General features: G+C 41.7%; 1 protein-coding gene across 2 annotated transcripts in view; it reads left to right on the forward strand.

Moving 5' to 3' along the window:
• cactin (cactin, spliceosome C complex subunit) overlaps window positions 1-13,881 on the forward strand; it is a 38,174-nt gene that overhangs the window by 7,102 nt on the left and 17,191 nt on the right. For both annotated transcript variants that reach the window (XM_084599555.1, XM_084599556.1), the window contains 7 exons: window positions 228-299; window positions 390-452; window positions 4,361-4,415; window positions 4,490-4,578; window positions 5,669-5,819; window positions 6,723-6,878; window positions 12,619-12,728. In XM_084599555.1, coding sequence (XP_084455681.1) covers window positions 228-299; window positions 390-452; window positions 4,361-4,415; window positions 4,490-4,578; window positions 5,669-5,819; window positions 6,723-6,878; window positions 12,619-12,728 — 696 coding nt within the window. The remainder of the gene's footprint in view (window positions 1-227; window positions 300-389; window positions 453-4,360; window positions 4,416-4,489; window positions 4,579-5,668; window positions 5,820-6,722; window positions 6,879-12,618; window positions 12,729-13,881) is intronic.

Consider the following 13,881-nt stretch of genomic DNA (forward strand, 5'->3'; position numbering starts at 1 on the left):
GATCACAGGATGTGGTGTATCATTGAGATTTGGGTGCTGACAGGGCTGCAGTAGATGATCAAGACTTTTTTTCAAGTTGTTTCCCAAATACATTGGTCTGAGTGTGCGTGTGTGACACTTGTTAGCTGGAGATGAGGAAGGGAGTGGGATGAATGGAAAGGAGGAGGAAAAAAGCATGTGGAAGTGGTTTTGTCTCAGTGTGCAACTGTTTTCTCCCACCCACTCAGAGAGAACTAGAGAAGGTGAAGCAAAGACGACTGGAACGAGAGAGGGAACAGGAAGAACGAGAGGAGGAAATGGTATGTTCATAGAAAAAATAGCTCTTGTACTTCCTTGATGTTGTAAACCTGCTTTGCAAGACTGTTAACATACTCATTGCCCTGTTGTAGACACGCATCCAGAGAGACAAGGAGGCCGCCCAGTTCCAGGAATGGGAAAAGCAGGAGGACATTGTAAGTTGACTACACCTGGCCTTCAGTGTGGTTTCCTTTCCTTGCTAGCCTACATCAATCGAACACGGGGTCTTGCTATTGAATGAGACTGGAAGTACTATATCTACTCCGGTATAGTTGTGTATGCTTCAGTTCAGTTCTCGAGGCACGCTTCCACTGGGCATATGCAAAAGGTTCAGACTACCAGAAGCAAATATCTACTGCTTTATGAAGAATTCATGACATACTTAATGCAGCCTTAATGCTGAGGAAAGGAAAAAGTACTAAGGCACACCACTGCAGAAAGTTATGTGCCCCCCCTGTGCCCCAAAAAATATTTCTGGCTGCAATACAGGTTCAAGGAGTGTGCATACAAACACTAGCCAATCCCCACTATCGCTATCTTGTTCATCTGTACCAAGAGCTTTCACACTATTACTATCTCACACTATTACCACTGAAGACATAAAAGCTGTGTTAAGTAAGGTGGTAGTAAGCAACCGGTCTTGACGGCATTCAATCAAGGGTGGTCAAAGATAACATTGATATCCCCTGCCCTTACCTTTGCCACTAGTTCAGTTGTTGCCTAGAAAATAATCGCTACCCTGATACACTGAAAGTCGCCAAAATAGTTCCAATATATAAAGCAGCCAGGTAGTTACAGGCCAATATCTCTACTAAGTATAATTAACGCACTTTTTGAAAAACTAATAGCGAAACAAGTAAAGCAATTTCTTAGAAGCATAATATCATTACACCTCAGCAGCACGAATTTGTCCAAAATAGGTCAACTTCTACAGCAGTATTAGTTTTATGGCAAGCTATTAATTCTGCTTTACATCAGAACATCAGGAGATCATAACCAGCCTGGTAGTTACAGGCCAATATCTGTACTAAGTGTGACTAACACACTTCTAGAAAAACTAATAGCAAAACAAGTAAAAAAATTTCTTGACAAGAATAATATCATTACATCTCAGCAACATGAATTTGTCGAAAATAGGTCAACTTCTACAGCAGTATTAACGTTATCGCAAGCTATTAATTTCACCCTGCATCAGAACAAAATAGCTGTTATTTTTTTTTACGTATTCAAAAGACATTTGACACGGTATGTCATCCTATATTGTTGCAGAAATTGGAAAGTTACAATTTTGTCGATAACTCAAATTTTTTTACAGCTATTTATCTAACCGTAAGCAAAGAGTTCTTAATAATGATTTCATATCGGATGTCAATGTTGTAACTTGTGGTGTGCCACAGGGTTCTGTTTTGGTTCCCGTGTTATTCTCACTTTATCTGAATGACCTCCTGCAAGTGCTTCCCTTTTCTCAAGTACTATTGTACACAGACGACACCGCTCTTCTAGTTACTGGGGGATCTCTTCAGGCAATTCAAACAACTATAATGAATGAATGGACAATGCTGTCTTCCTGGTTCCTCAACAGTTGCTTAACGCTGAACACTGCCAAAACTAAGTACTACGTCATTTTTCACTCTAGAAAGACAACAATACATTTACACTTACTCTAGGTAACTCGTTAATAGAAGCAGTTACTTCTTTTAAATATTTAGGAGTTACATTTGATTGCCATTTACACTGGAAAGAACAAATTAACAATGTATGCAAAAAATTAGCCTTTGGGTGCCACACGCTCATAAGGCGAGATACTATTTTCCTTACGATATACTGCGTTTCCTCTACTTCTCGTTTTTTCATTTACATGTCAGTTACTGCTGTAAATCTTGAAGTCAGACATATAAAACATATTTGGCACCTCTACATCGTCTTCAAAAGCGGCGGGCATTAATTGCAATAACTATACTAGTAATTTTGATCAATCCAGCAGCAGCATTTTTGATGCCAGCAATGTACTGTCATACCTAACTTTGCGCAACTACAAAGTTTCGCTTGTGATCAACAATATAATTAGCACTAACGTTCCCCTTCTATTAAGCCTATTTGTCCAGCCTTCGCGTAATACATACTAGGCAAGCATCTAACTAATTTTAATCTCCCCATATGTAGAAATGTATATGGCGAGCAACTGATGGAGTTAGTTCAATGGTGTTAAAATATGGAATGAATTGCCGATTGATATCAAAGCCGCCAGAAATTTTAAATTGACATGTAAACTGTATTACCAGTCTAATCAAATTCTGCCTGAATTTCTTAGTAAAATTCACATTTGTTACCTAGTTTTTGAAACATACTTTACACTGCTATTTATTATTGTGCACAGGCTATTACATGTGCGCAATAATTTTTGTAAGTATCCTCTACTTCGCTTGCACTTTATTGTATTTTGTAACCATATTCTTTCATACTATCTTGTTTTCTTCATGGTAGTACTATTATGCTTATCGATTTTGTTTGGTACACGTAATTATGTGGTTATATTATTTTACTTGCACTTTGATTTGTATTTTTGCAGGTTTATGCAGTTAATAGCAATAATATTGTGTGTATATCATTATTGTTCTTTTCAACCCTTGATCCCCTGTGGCTAAACCGGAGAGTAATATTTGTATTTGGACCGGCCACTAGCCTTTTGAGCTATCGGTCCAAACAGTGTTTGTACATATTGTTACGGTACACAGTCACGGAGACGATGACGAAGTGCTGGGCTAGTGAAAAAAGACGATGCTGAAGCTAAGCTCTGGTTGCCCTGCGAGCGTGTCCCTGACGGCGAACTGTTGCGGCTACGACGGAGTGTGCCTCGTAACAATATTATTTGGTTCTGTTAATAAAGGTTCTTGATAATAAGAAAGAAAAGCGAAGAGCACTGTTAGCCATGGCCAGTGTTATTTTGTTAACCATGGCTTGTCATCCTGTTGTATGTGTAATAACCATGTTGCATTGGCAGTTGATAGGTTCATTCAAGGTAATTGCTTTTAAATTGAAATGTCTTTGAAAACTTACGGGATGCAAGACATGCGGTCCATTCTCATTCTGTGTCAAATGCGCTGAAGAGTGCTTAAAGGCATAGTGTTGCTGGAGGTAATGCGCTTTCATTCGTTTTCATGACGGGCTTTCATCAAAGTCCATGAATTGTGCACTGTCAAGTTGGAAGTGATGAAAAAGCTGTAATTCTGACTGTACATTTTTAAAGGCATGCTGAGGATGAATTGAACTTGGCTTATGTTAATGGATCACTACTTTGTAAAAACAGAGATGCTAGATTCACTGAAAAACCTGCTGCAGTGACTTAGGCTTTAGGGTGCTGGACTACTGATCCCAAGAATGCGGGATTGAACGTCCGCCTTGGCAGCCAGTTTCCGATGGAGGCTAAAAGCAAGCTGCCTATGTGCTGTGCGATGTTGGTGCATATTAAGCATCTTCAGGTGGTCGAAATTCCCGGTGCCCTTTGCTACTGCCTCCCTCATAGCTCAAGTCACTTTGGGATCTTAAACCCTACAAACCAAAACAGACCAAACCAGATTCACTAAAAAGGGAGCTTTTAGAAGCTGGAAGGGGAGAAAAAGTTAATTGCAGGTGATGCCATCACTGGCCTATTCTGCTAGTAAAATTTAGTGGAGTGGCAGCAGTTATTTTAGTGCAGATTTCAGAGGATAGGCTGCACTGTCATTCACAAATGGTGAATCACTCAGACTCTACGATTGTAGTTATGTAAGTTTTTTAGATTTCAAGTCTTACCCAAGGGGTGGGTAGACTTTGCGATGTAGTTTTTGGAGCATAAAATGCGTTTTTTGGTTGAGGCAAGCACCAGCGTGGCCAGAAAAGTTATGGATTATAAGTTTACTATTGGTCCAGAGAGGTCCTTTTATATGTGAAAAAAAAAAGGGATGGGGGGGTTTAAAAAATTTTGTTCTTTACTAGTTTTCTTGCATAAATAAACGTTTAGCTTTTTTAATATTGCTGATTATACAGGCTGTTGTTCCTCATGTGTTTCTCTCATTCCCTTCAGTTTCATCTACAGCAAGCCATCCTGCGTTCCAAGATACGCATTGAAGATGGCAGAGGTAAGTGGTCTCTCAGACAAGGTGAGCAGGAAGCATCAACTAAACTAATGTCCTATCGCTTTGCCCTCCACCAGCCAAGCCCATCGATCTGCTGGCCCGCTATATCAGTGCTGAGGAAGAGGATTTTGGTGTGGAAATGCTTGAGCCTTACATCTATCTCAACGTGAGTAGGTCGTGTGTATTTCCCATCTCTTTGTAAGATGGCAGGACACTTGCTCCACTTGCTTCAGGTGCTGGCAAATGGACAGTGGCGCATCTTGTATGCTAAATGCTATCGAACTATCCATCAAGCCTTTCAGCGTGTTTGTACCTTTCACTCTAGGGCATTTTTGGTAGTCTATGTATTTTTGCAAGTGCAGGTATGCAGTTCGAAGAGGCTGATTGCTGCAAGGAAACTGAGCTTTTTCCATCTATGACAACCGCCCTGTAATACTTCTTCATGCGCTTCTCTGTTATAATGCAAGTTTTCTTTATAAATATAAGAAACTACAGCCCAGAGCGGCGTCAGCACTGGCATTACACAAAGCCATTTCATCACTGCTCCTCCTACCCCAGTCATACACAGGGGTTTTTGTTTCAGTTTAAATCATTTTTGGTTAGTTAGTATTATGTATTGATTAGTTTAATTTTAATAAATGAAGTAACTTTGCAAAACAAGACAGATGACTGGGATTTTGCCACTTCTCATTGTTTCTGGTGCCGGGTGATAGCCATTGGTAATAATGCCCAAGGTGAAGTGGCCATTCTTTGGTTGTGTCTTATCAGCAGCACAGTACACTAAACCAGTATATATTTAATGGACATGCTGGTGACCATTGATAGCTTTCAGGTTTGTTTCTTAAGGGGTTTGTTTCTAAAGCATATCCTTAGCATGCTTGCAATACCTAGTGAGACAAGAAGGTCCTAGGGCAGCTGCTAGAAGTAAATGCTGGGTTTTTGTGCCCAATTTACAGGCAGGTGTGCTGTTTAAGTACCGTTGAACAACAACATTGTGACCATTCACATACTTTAGCAGTGTACCGGTTGAATTTCAGGCTGTTTATTCAACGCATATGTTCACAGTGATGTGTGCTGCTTTGCTCTCACATGTGAAATGTGCTGGCGCATGCATGCATTTTCATTGGCTGCAAAGCATTGTTGCTTGCCTACACAGGATCACCGATTTTCACACCTGTCGTGTGTGTTACTGTATGCCTGCATTGAAAAGTGACGCTCATAGCTTTAGTAAGTTTAGCTAATGCTTTACTTCTTAGGGCCTGACAATGGAAGACCTGGAGGACCTTCAGGAGGACATCAAGGTGTACATGGAGTTGGAAAACAGCCGCAACCTCAGTTACTGGCGAGATGTGCAGATAATAGTTGAAGAAGAGCTGCGCAAGCTTCGACGCTTGGATGCATCCTCTGGTACTTCTCAGGGTCCCTTCAGGCCTCTCTATTGCTTAGATGAGTGCCAACTTCACTACAGTACTTTTGAATATCAGTTCTGGAAATGAAATGGCCAACTTATTGTGAAAGGACATCTCTAGCTTGCAAGCACCACCTGCCAGTATTGCTATGCCATTGCCTTCAATTTGAGCCTTACTCTGCTTTCATCTTTTCACTGGTTCATTTCATTGCTGTGCTTCACACTGCTGATGAGAGAAATGTGTGGTACTAGTATGCACTCGTGGTGTAATAAGTGGAGCTAGTTGCTGCTTGTAAACTATGTAAAGTATGTACTGCTTTTAAAACAAACTGAATAATGTGATACACAGTTATTAGCCTGTGACAGTGCTGACAGTACTTCTTGCGGTTAGCTATTGCACAGATTTAGTTTTGTAATATGTTTGTTGCAGGATGAGTCAATGTGCTGTGTTTTAAATCTTATTCATAAACTGAACCCAGGATGCAGGTTGAATCCTAGCAGCTATAGTTGCTTTTTGATGGAGGCAGAAAGCATAGCATCCATACACTGTGCGTTGTCAGTGCACGTTAAAGAACCCAGGTGGTCGAAATTCCAGCAGTCTCCAATACAGCATAGCCTGGGTCACTTTAGCGCATTAAACTTGGCCATAATTGCTCACAGAGCAGAACGCACGCTGTAGAACAGTTCTGGCTGTACTCTTGCACTTGCTTGGTTTTCCTGCTATTGTTAGAATCCCAGCTGCTGTTTCTCTAGTGCGGTTAGTTTCTTTTCTTGTTCCTATTATTCTAAGTTCAGCTGTCCTTTTTTTTTTATTTTTATTTTTTTTTATTTTTTTTTTTTTTTTTTGCGCGTGCATGTTGAACTGCTATTTCCGATGTTGTGACGTGTCATGCACATCGCAGTGGATGCCCTGGTCGGGGAGCGGCGAGAAGGCATCAACACAGCTGTCAGCCAGGATGTGGTGGAGGTGTTCAAGGGCAAGACTCCGGGCCAGCTGCAGGCACTCTATGAGCAAATTGAGCGGAGAATCCATGCCAAAGAGGAGGGACTTGACGTCCGTGAGTGATCGGACTTCGCACAGTTTATTCAGCTCTGCTGTACTCTGCAACAACTTTTTCTGGCATTGGAGTGGAAATTATGGAACTGAAACAGACCCATCATCTATGTAGCTAAATATAGTTCCTGCTTTGCAGTTAGTTTTTTCCTAAAACATATTATAATGTTCATCATTACCTGTTTAAGGATTATTTCTAACACAACTGCCAACTTCTATCGTCGGAATTCAAGCTGGTTTTATTTAGAATTTTTTGGTTTGTGTCTGTGTGTGTGGATAGGGGGGGGGGGTGAGGGGGGATTGGCTTCATGGCAGCATGTGTCATCACATACAGTGTCCTCTAGCCTCATGCATATGAAGCCGACTAGCGGCCAACAAAAGTCTTTTCAGTGTTCACTAAATAGCCGGCTGATGGGCTACTCGGCACTTGGCCGGACAAATGGAAAACTCTTCACTCCATGCGGGCTCTTTGCAGTTTCTTGAGTGACACAGTACTGGACACGTGCTTATGAAAGAAATTACTGTGTTTGTTTATTTGTTTCATCCCTCTTTTCACACATTGTCACACATCATATTCTTTTTCCTTCTCCTCTTCCCCTTCCTTAGTGCAGAGTAGCAGGCCAGGTAGTCAACTTTCTGACCAACCTTTCTGCCTTTCCATTGAATAAATGCATACAGTCAGATATCGACGTTACAAATCGCGGGCGACCGCCTAAGATCGTTCATTATTTTGAAATATCGTTGTAGTCAAAAACTTGCACTTATAAGTCAGTGGTCAAACCAAGGTGTGAAAATGATGTACCTTGGCAACAGACACATGTGCAAGCAAGCAAAATCTCAAATGAAAATATTCCACTAACTTCAAAGCTGCTTTATGTGAAGAAATCAGTTGTTTTTTTTTCTGCTGTGTTCAGCACACACAACTGATTAAAAATTCTCCACATCATCCACTTGTGCGACCTCATAATTTACATCACTAGAGAAAGAACGGACTTTGTTCATGCGCAATAAAACAGTACAATACAGCCTCATCTTTAGTGTTCAGTGAAGTTTAACGGTCTTGTTGATGGGGCAGTGCGAAGTTGTCTGCCGAGGCCAATTCGCTTTTTCCGTGCGTTGATTTCTTGCAATGTAGCTACTTCTTCCTGCTACAAAAACTGCTTCAGCTTCTTCTTTGCGTCATTGCTGGCTTCATTTATCATCGGATCTCACACGAACTTCGCAATAAGTTTACCCGCAACAAAAATTCCCCCACACTGCACGTGTGAATGGCACAAACAACTGATCAGCGAACGACACACAACACAGAAAGAAAAAAATAATAAAGACAGGTGGCTAGGCCTGCTGGTTACTGCCTATTAAACCAGAGCTTTGTGGTGACGTTAGGTGTTGGCATTAGACATGACGATGATGATAGCCATAGCCCATGCCATACGCGCAGAAATGGCGGTTTCTGTTCAACGCGAGAGTTTCGGCGCTGTTAATTTTAGCCTAATTCGTAATACTCAATCTCCTAGATTAATGGAGAAAAATAAATTATATATATGTTATTCTGAAATGTGCGCTATACTGAAATTAATAGTTCTGAAATATTTTACATTGAAAACATTGGAAGTCACTTGGGGATTGTTTAAAAAGTCTGTTAATTCGAAAGATCATAAACGTGGTGTTAGTAGTAATGAGATTTGACTGTTTATCTATCTAGAGGCAGGCATACTACTCAATCTACGGAAAGCAACCCTAGCCAAAGTCGTGTACTAACGCTTTAGGACTTATGCAATTATTATCAAACCTGGATGTACTTGACAATATCTGACAAAGCCTCAGAAGGCAGTAGTCGTAACAATAATTGAATGTACTACATGAAGCACTACATCAAACTTCTGAAAATAGGCTGATTTACACAAACAACCTATCATTATTTACGCAGTTATCGAAATGCATAGTTGTACTTGCTCAGATAAGTGGGATATAAGAGTAGTCTTTTTTCCTCTATCATTAGGATTGAAATCAGGGGCCAGTTTATCCATATACAGGGGCAGGTTACATGTGCAGAAGTGCAGTTCAGGTGAACGCGTGCGTCTTCCAAGAGGTCATGTATTTGTGCTCCTTTTATACGTATTAGGAAGAAAAGGACAGAAACCATGACATAAGAGGTTTCACTCGTCATTTAGAAAGCCATAGAATTTTCTTGAGTCACTGTATAGTCAAACCTCGTTGGTACGTAAAAAAAGAAATGCAGGAAAAAAACATACTATCAGGGAAAACATATTATTCAAGCTGTCTAATTTTGAAAATTTTAACTGCTGAATGAGGTGCAAAGGCATTTAGAATTGAGACTTTCACTGCATAAAAATGAAGCACTTGTAGACATCCATTATGCGTTGCTCTGTTATAATTCAGTCCATATTTGCATGTCGTAAGAGCGGAAGAGATTTTGTAACAAGTCCGGTTCGTAAAAAGCAACGAGCTGTGACCACTTCCTTGATTAATTCAGGATACTTCGCCCCCTTACACCAGTGACATGTTGAAAAGCCATCGCAATGGCTTTCAGTTGCTGCGTTTTTGCTCATGCTATGTTCCCCCAACCTGGCACACTTGTATGCAGACGAATAGTCGTAATTATCAAATGGTTCGTTCCTATGCCCCCAAGGCACCGCAAAGAAGCCACTGCGTTTCTTCTCATGAAATCGTGTTTCTGCTGGAAATGGTGCCTCAGCGTATGCTGGCTCGTTGGCTTTCTCTGATGCTTCGCCTCTTTGCACCTAGGCACTGCAGGAAAGCAACTGTGGTGGGTGAGCGCCGTCGATCAGTTTTTCATGTCACAAGCGCTTGTTAGCACATGTCTGGTTGTGCTACCTGGGAATGTATTAACCAGGAGAAAAATAGTGTAAGGCTATGGGAGATGTTTTGCTGCCGGTTATTTTGTGCATATGAAATGGGAAATTGTATCAACTGGGAGCATATCAACGAGGCTCTACTGAAGTGTGGCTGTTTTGTTAACTTTTTTTGTCTCCTTTGAACAAGCAGTGCATATGCTGTCATAAGAGGTCCTTTCAGCCACCGATTTTGTGACCTCGTTTTGCATATCAGTTTTGTAACATCAAAATTGACTAATGATATCAAGGGGATGTGGCAATTAAGACTATTTTGCTTATTTTTAAGAAATGTAGCCAAGTTTGGTTGGCATGGATGTGCAACCTATCCTGATTTCATAAATGGATTTTATCTCGATACCTCGAGATAGCCGATTTAAGTCATTAAAATTTTCTACACCTCAAAGTCATCCCTAGACTCTATGAAGAAAGTGCACGGTTTTTAAGTCTGCATGCTTACATAGCCATGTTCTCCATATTAAAGCTATTGATGCTTGTTTATATTTGCAGTATTCATGAAAATAAAAGATAATCTCCGGCATGTATATTAACAACCAAATGTTTATTGCAATATGTAATAACTTAAAAAAGCCAATACATTTGAACACAGAAAGAATAAAAAAATAGCAAAGGAAGAGCTTTATTGCTCACCTTAAAGGGCCACTGTCCAGAGTATGGCTTTTTAAGCAAAGGAGCCCAGTGCTTCGATCAGGTATCGGAGATAGCCTGTACAAAATACTACAGCGATACGCACACCGCAAAACGGCAAAAATACAAATCAAAGCTCTCTCATACTCTCCTTCGGAAACCACCTTCCCTGTTCTCTATGATGGCCCATCGAGCCACGAAGCTGACGTCAGGATCGCAACGACATCCATTGGTCTGTCTTGCTGACTGACGGGTGAAGATGGGCGATACACCGCTAAATGTGTCTGCTGCTCACTGCATGCTTTTCTCTTGCCTGTTTCGTTCCCTCGCTTTCACTCCGACGCGACCTCTCGTTTTCTCTCCCTTTTAGGAAATGCCCCACCTCCCGCCAAACGCGAAGGAGGAAGGGAAATTTTTCTTGTGGAGGCTAGACGAATGGGCAGGAGAGTGAAAAACCTCTGAGAGGAAAAGGAAAAAGAGGAAAACGCAAAATCGGTTGATTGCTGTGGCTGTAACTGCGTTATTAATTACTAAGGGTGAATCCTCACAGTCACCGGGGAAAAAAATATTTTCAACCAAAGGATGGACAGCGGCCCTTTAACATCTTGTATAATTGCACTAAAGCTGTCATTTTAAACCTAAAGTTTATTCCTTCATTTGTCGTGTTTATTGCCTCATATGCTTTGGCTTCTTGGTCAGACAAATTTGTGCTGCAACCAGTAGATAGTGATACGAAGTGACTCTTTGTAGTGATACTACGTCGTGGGAAAGCCAGCAGCATTTTGTGATGTGCCGGTACCATCAGAATCGCCTTTCACTCCTGATTTGCAGTGACCACTCATTAAGAATATCTGCATAGTTCTTCATAATTTTTCCATCACCCTCACAGGGTGATGAAAAAATGTAAACTGTAAAATAAAATGACCATATTAGGCACCCAGTCAAATATAGGTAACTAGAACTCGAAAGGTATCATGAAATAGTTCAATATATCGACAATCGATATATGTAAAATGTGCCAACTGATCATCTTGTCTCAAACGTACAAGCATGAATACAATGTACAGTCATTGCAGAAAGCTCAGAGCCCAGGGGGTCTGCTTCTAGCTGTGTTGTGGCGTTCCTTTGGCATTCATGAAAGTCCTTCCCTTCAGACAGGGTAGGACGAAAAATCTTATCTTAAGGAGGCTTGCAACTCTGGGAATGCATTAAGAGCCACACAAGTGTGGCTGAGGAGCGAATCCCCTGGGCTTTGCTTTTTACAAAGATGTACCTGCACTGGTGGCGCGCTTTCTGCCCTCCGGCATGCTAGCAGCACATGACTCACCATCGGTGCACTGACCCATGAAGCACTTGCGCACCAAGCGGTGTACCTCGCACGAGGTGTCGAAAAGGGGGACGCACTGGGAGCACCCTTGTGTGCAGCTCCATTATCCAGATTGGAGTGGCGGAAATTGCACTACTCGTATCTCGCACTGCTTGGTTGAATTTCTATTGAAGTTGGGACACATAAAAAATGAAGTAGACAGTTCCTTAGGGAATTAGGATCTTGGTCTGGGCTAGTTGGTTCATAACTATCACGAAATAAACACAGCGCGAAGAAATCATATGAGGTCTAGATGTGTTACTGGTACACTCCAAATGCAATAATAATGCAATTAAAACTGAGTACTTTTGATAACAGGGTCTTCTTCAGCTGCGAAGCAGGCCACACAAGAGCTGCCACAAGTTTTTGGTTAACTAGGTTGCTTTCACCACATGACAGCCGGTGCACTGAACACAATCTTCCCCGTAGAAAGTAAGGTCACATTGAAAACAATCCGCTAAACCGTAGGTCACTTTCAAGCGATCTTGACATTGATCTCTTCACGTGATTTTACAGTGTTATCGGTGCCAGCAGTACCCAAAGACGCTCAGCTGAGCAGGGCTGATTGTGACCAAAGTAACTGTAAAAACATCATTAGGAAATGCGCTGCTTATACGGACACGGCGTACAGTTCGGTATATCGAGTGTTCCGTTAACGGGGTTTGACAAACGCGAACAACACTGCTGTGCTTTTACATAGGATTTTCAAAGGGATAATTGACAATTCAATATAAGAAGTAATTCAATATATCTGGGTTGGATATGTCTGGGATCAACTGTATTATTTGCCATGCCTCCTCTTAAGTGGACTGTGCAGTTGACGACCAAATTTTTTTGTTCCATTTTACTTTTAGCCTACTGGGAAACACTCTTGTCTCGGCTCAAGGCATATATGGCACGGGCACGGCTACGGGAGCGACACCAGGAGAACCTTAGGCGCAAGCTTTTCCAGCTCAAGCAAGAGGTGCGTATTCTCCTCCTCCACACAGCACCGTTGGACCGTTCTAGACAAGTGTGGTCGACTGTGTACAGGCAGCGGTAAGAGAGAATGCGTCATCGTAACATGAGGTCCTTACTGCATGCAGTAAGGCCCGAACATTAAACAGTTATACTCAGTGTGCAGGACCACTAATCCTATGAATAAAATAAATGAGACGCATGGCTGAAGTAATCGGGAAGTAACGCTGTTTAATCACTCCTCATCCTATGGCATCCAATTTCTCAAAATGGCATTGTGGTGTAAAATTTATAGCTAAAGAGCCCATAAAATGCTATTTACTAAAATTATGAAATGCGCACGAGCAATAGGTATCTCATCAATCCTCTCTGCAGCGCAAAAATTCTTAAGCTAGCTCCTCTCTCAACTCCCCCCCAATCCATGCTGGCTCGCTAGAAAAAAATTAGAGGGGTTCAGCGCTGCTGAACCGAATGTGGAGCGAAAGCTTTTGATGCAGGCAACTCGCTGTTGTCATTCGTTTCTACCAGGATGGCAACTACCGAGTTATCACCACTGGTTTTTTCTTCTTCTTCTCCGCCTTCTCCTCCTCCTCCTTCTCCTCTTAGCTACGCCTCTTCACAGCTGCGGCCACCCGAGGTCTTGAAAACCTACCGCAGTGTAGCTTTCGCTACAAAAGAAGAAAAGTCGCAATGGTGCCCCGCCCCCTCTTGCCTGCATAACTTGGGAACGTCCAGTGAGCAGGCGCGCCCAGCAGCCTTACTGACGTCAGTAGAGAAGTTTCCGTGTGGAGATATTTCACCCCAATCGGTTGTGAGCGGTCGCCAGAAGCATATTTTAAGAATTATTTGCAAATTATCAGCTCCACACAAAGGTTTCAAATTTGATTCAAATACTCGCAGAGACCACCTCTATGTATTTCTTCTTGCATTGGAATTTTACCTTAACTAGCATTTCTGGGCCCTTTATTATTGCAACAAACTCTATGAAACTGTCTAAAATCTACTGGCCAGTGCTGATAACTTGAGTCGTTCATAATGCGTGCATGCATCTGCCGCTTTCAAAAAACGACTGTTGCAACAGGCTACCGAGTGTCTTGAAATAGTTTTCCATCTGTTGTAATGAAATGATTGACTTGTTCAGTCAATGAAGTGGTCCATGA

The sequence above is a fragment of the Amblyomma maculatum genome, chromosome 3 (assembly GCF_055883805.1).
Source record: "Amblyomma maculatum isolate TAMU_Amacu chromosome 3, ASM5588380v1, whole genome shotgun sequence".
Classification (NCBI taxonomy): Eukaryota; Metazoa; Arthropoda; class Arachnida; order Ixodida; family Ixodidae; genus Amblyomma; species Amblyomma maculatum.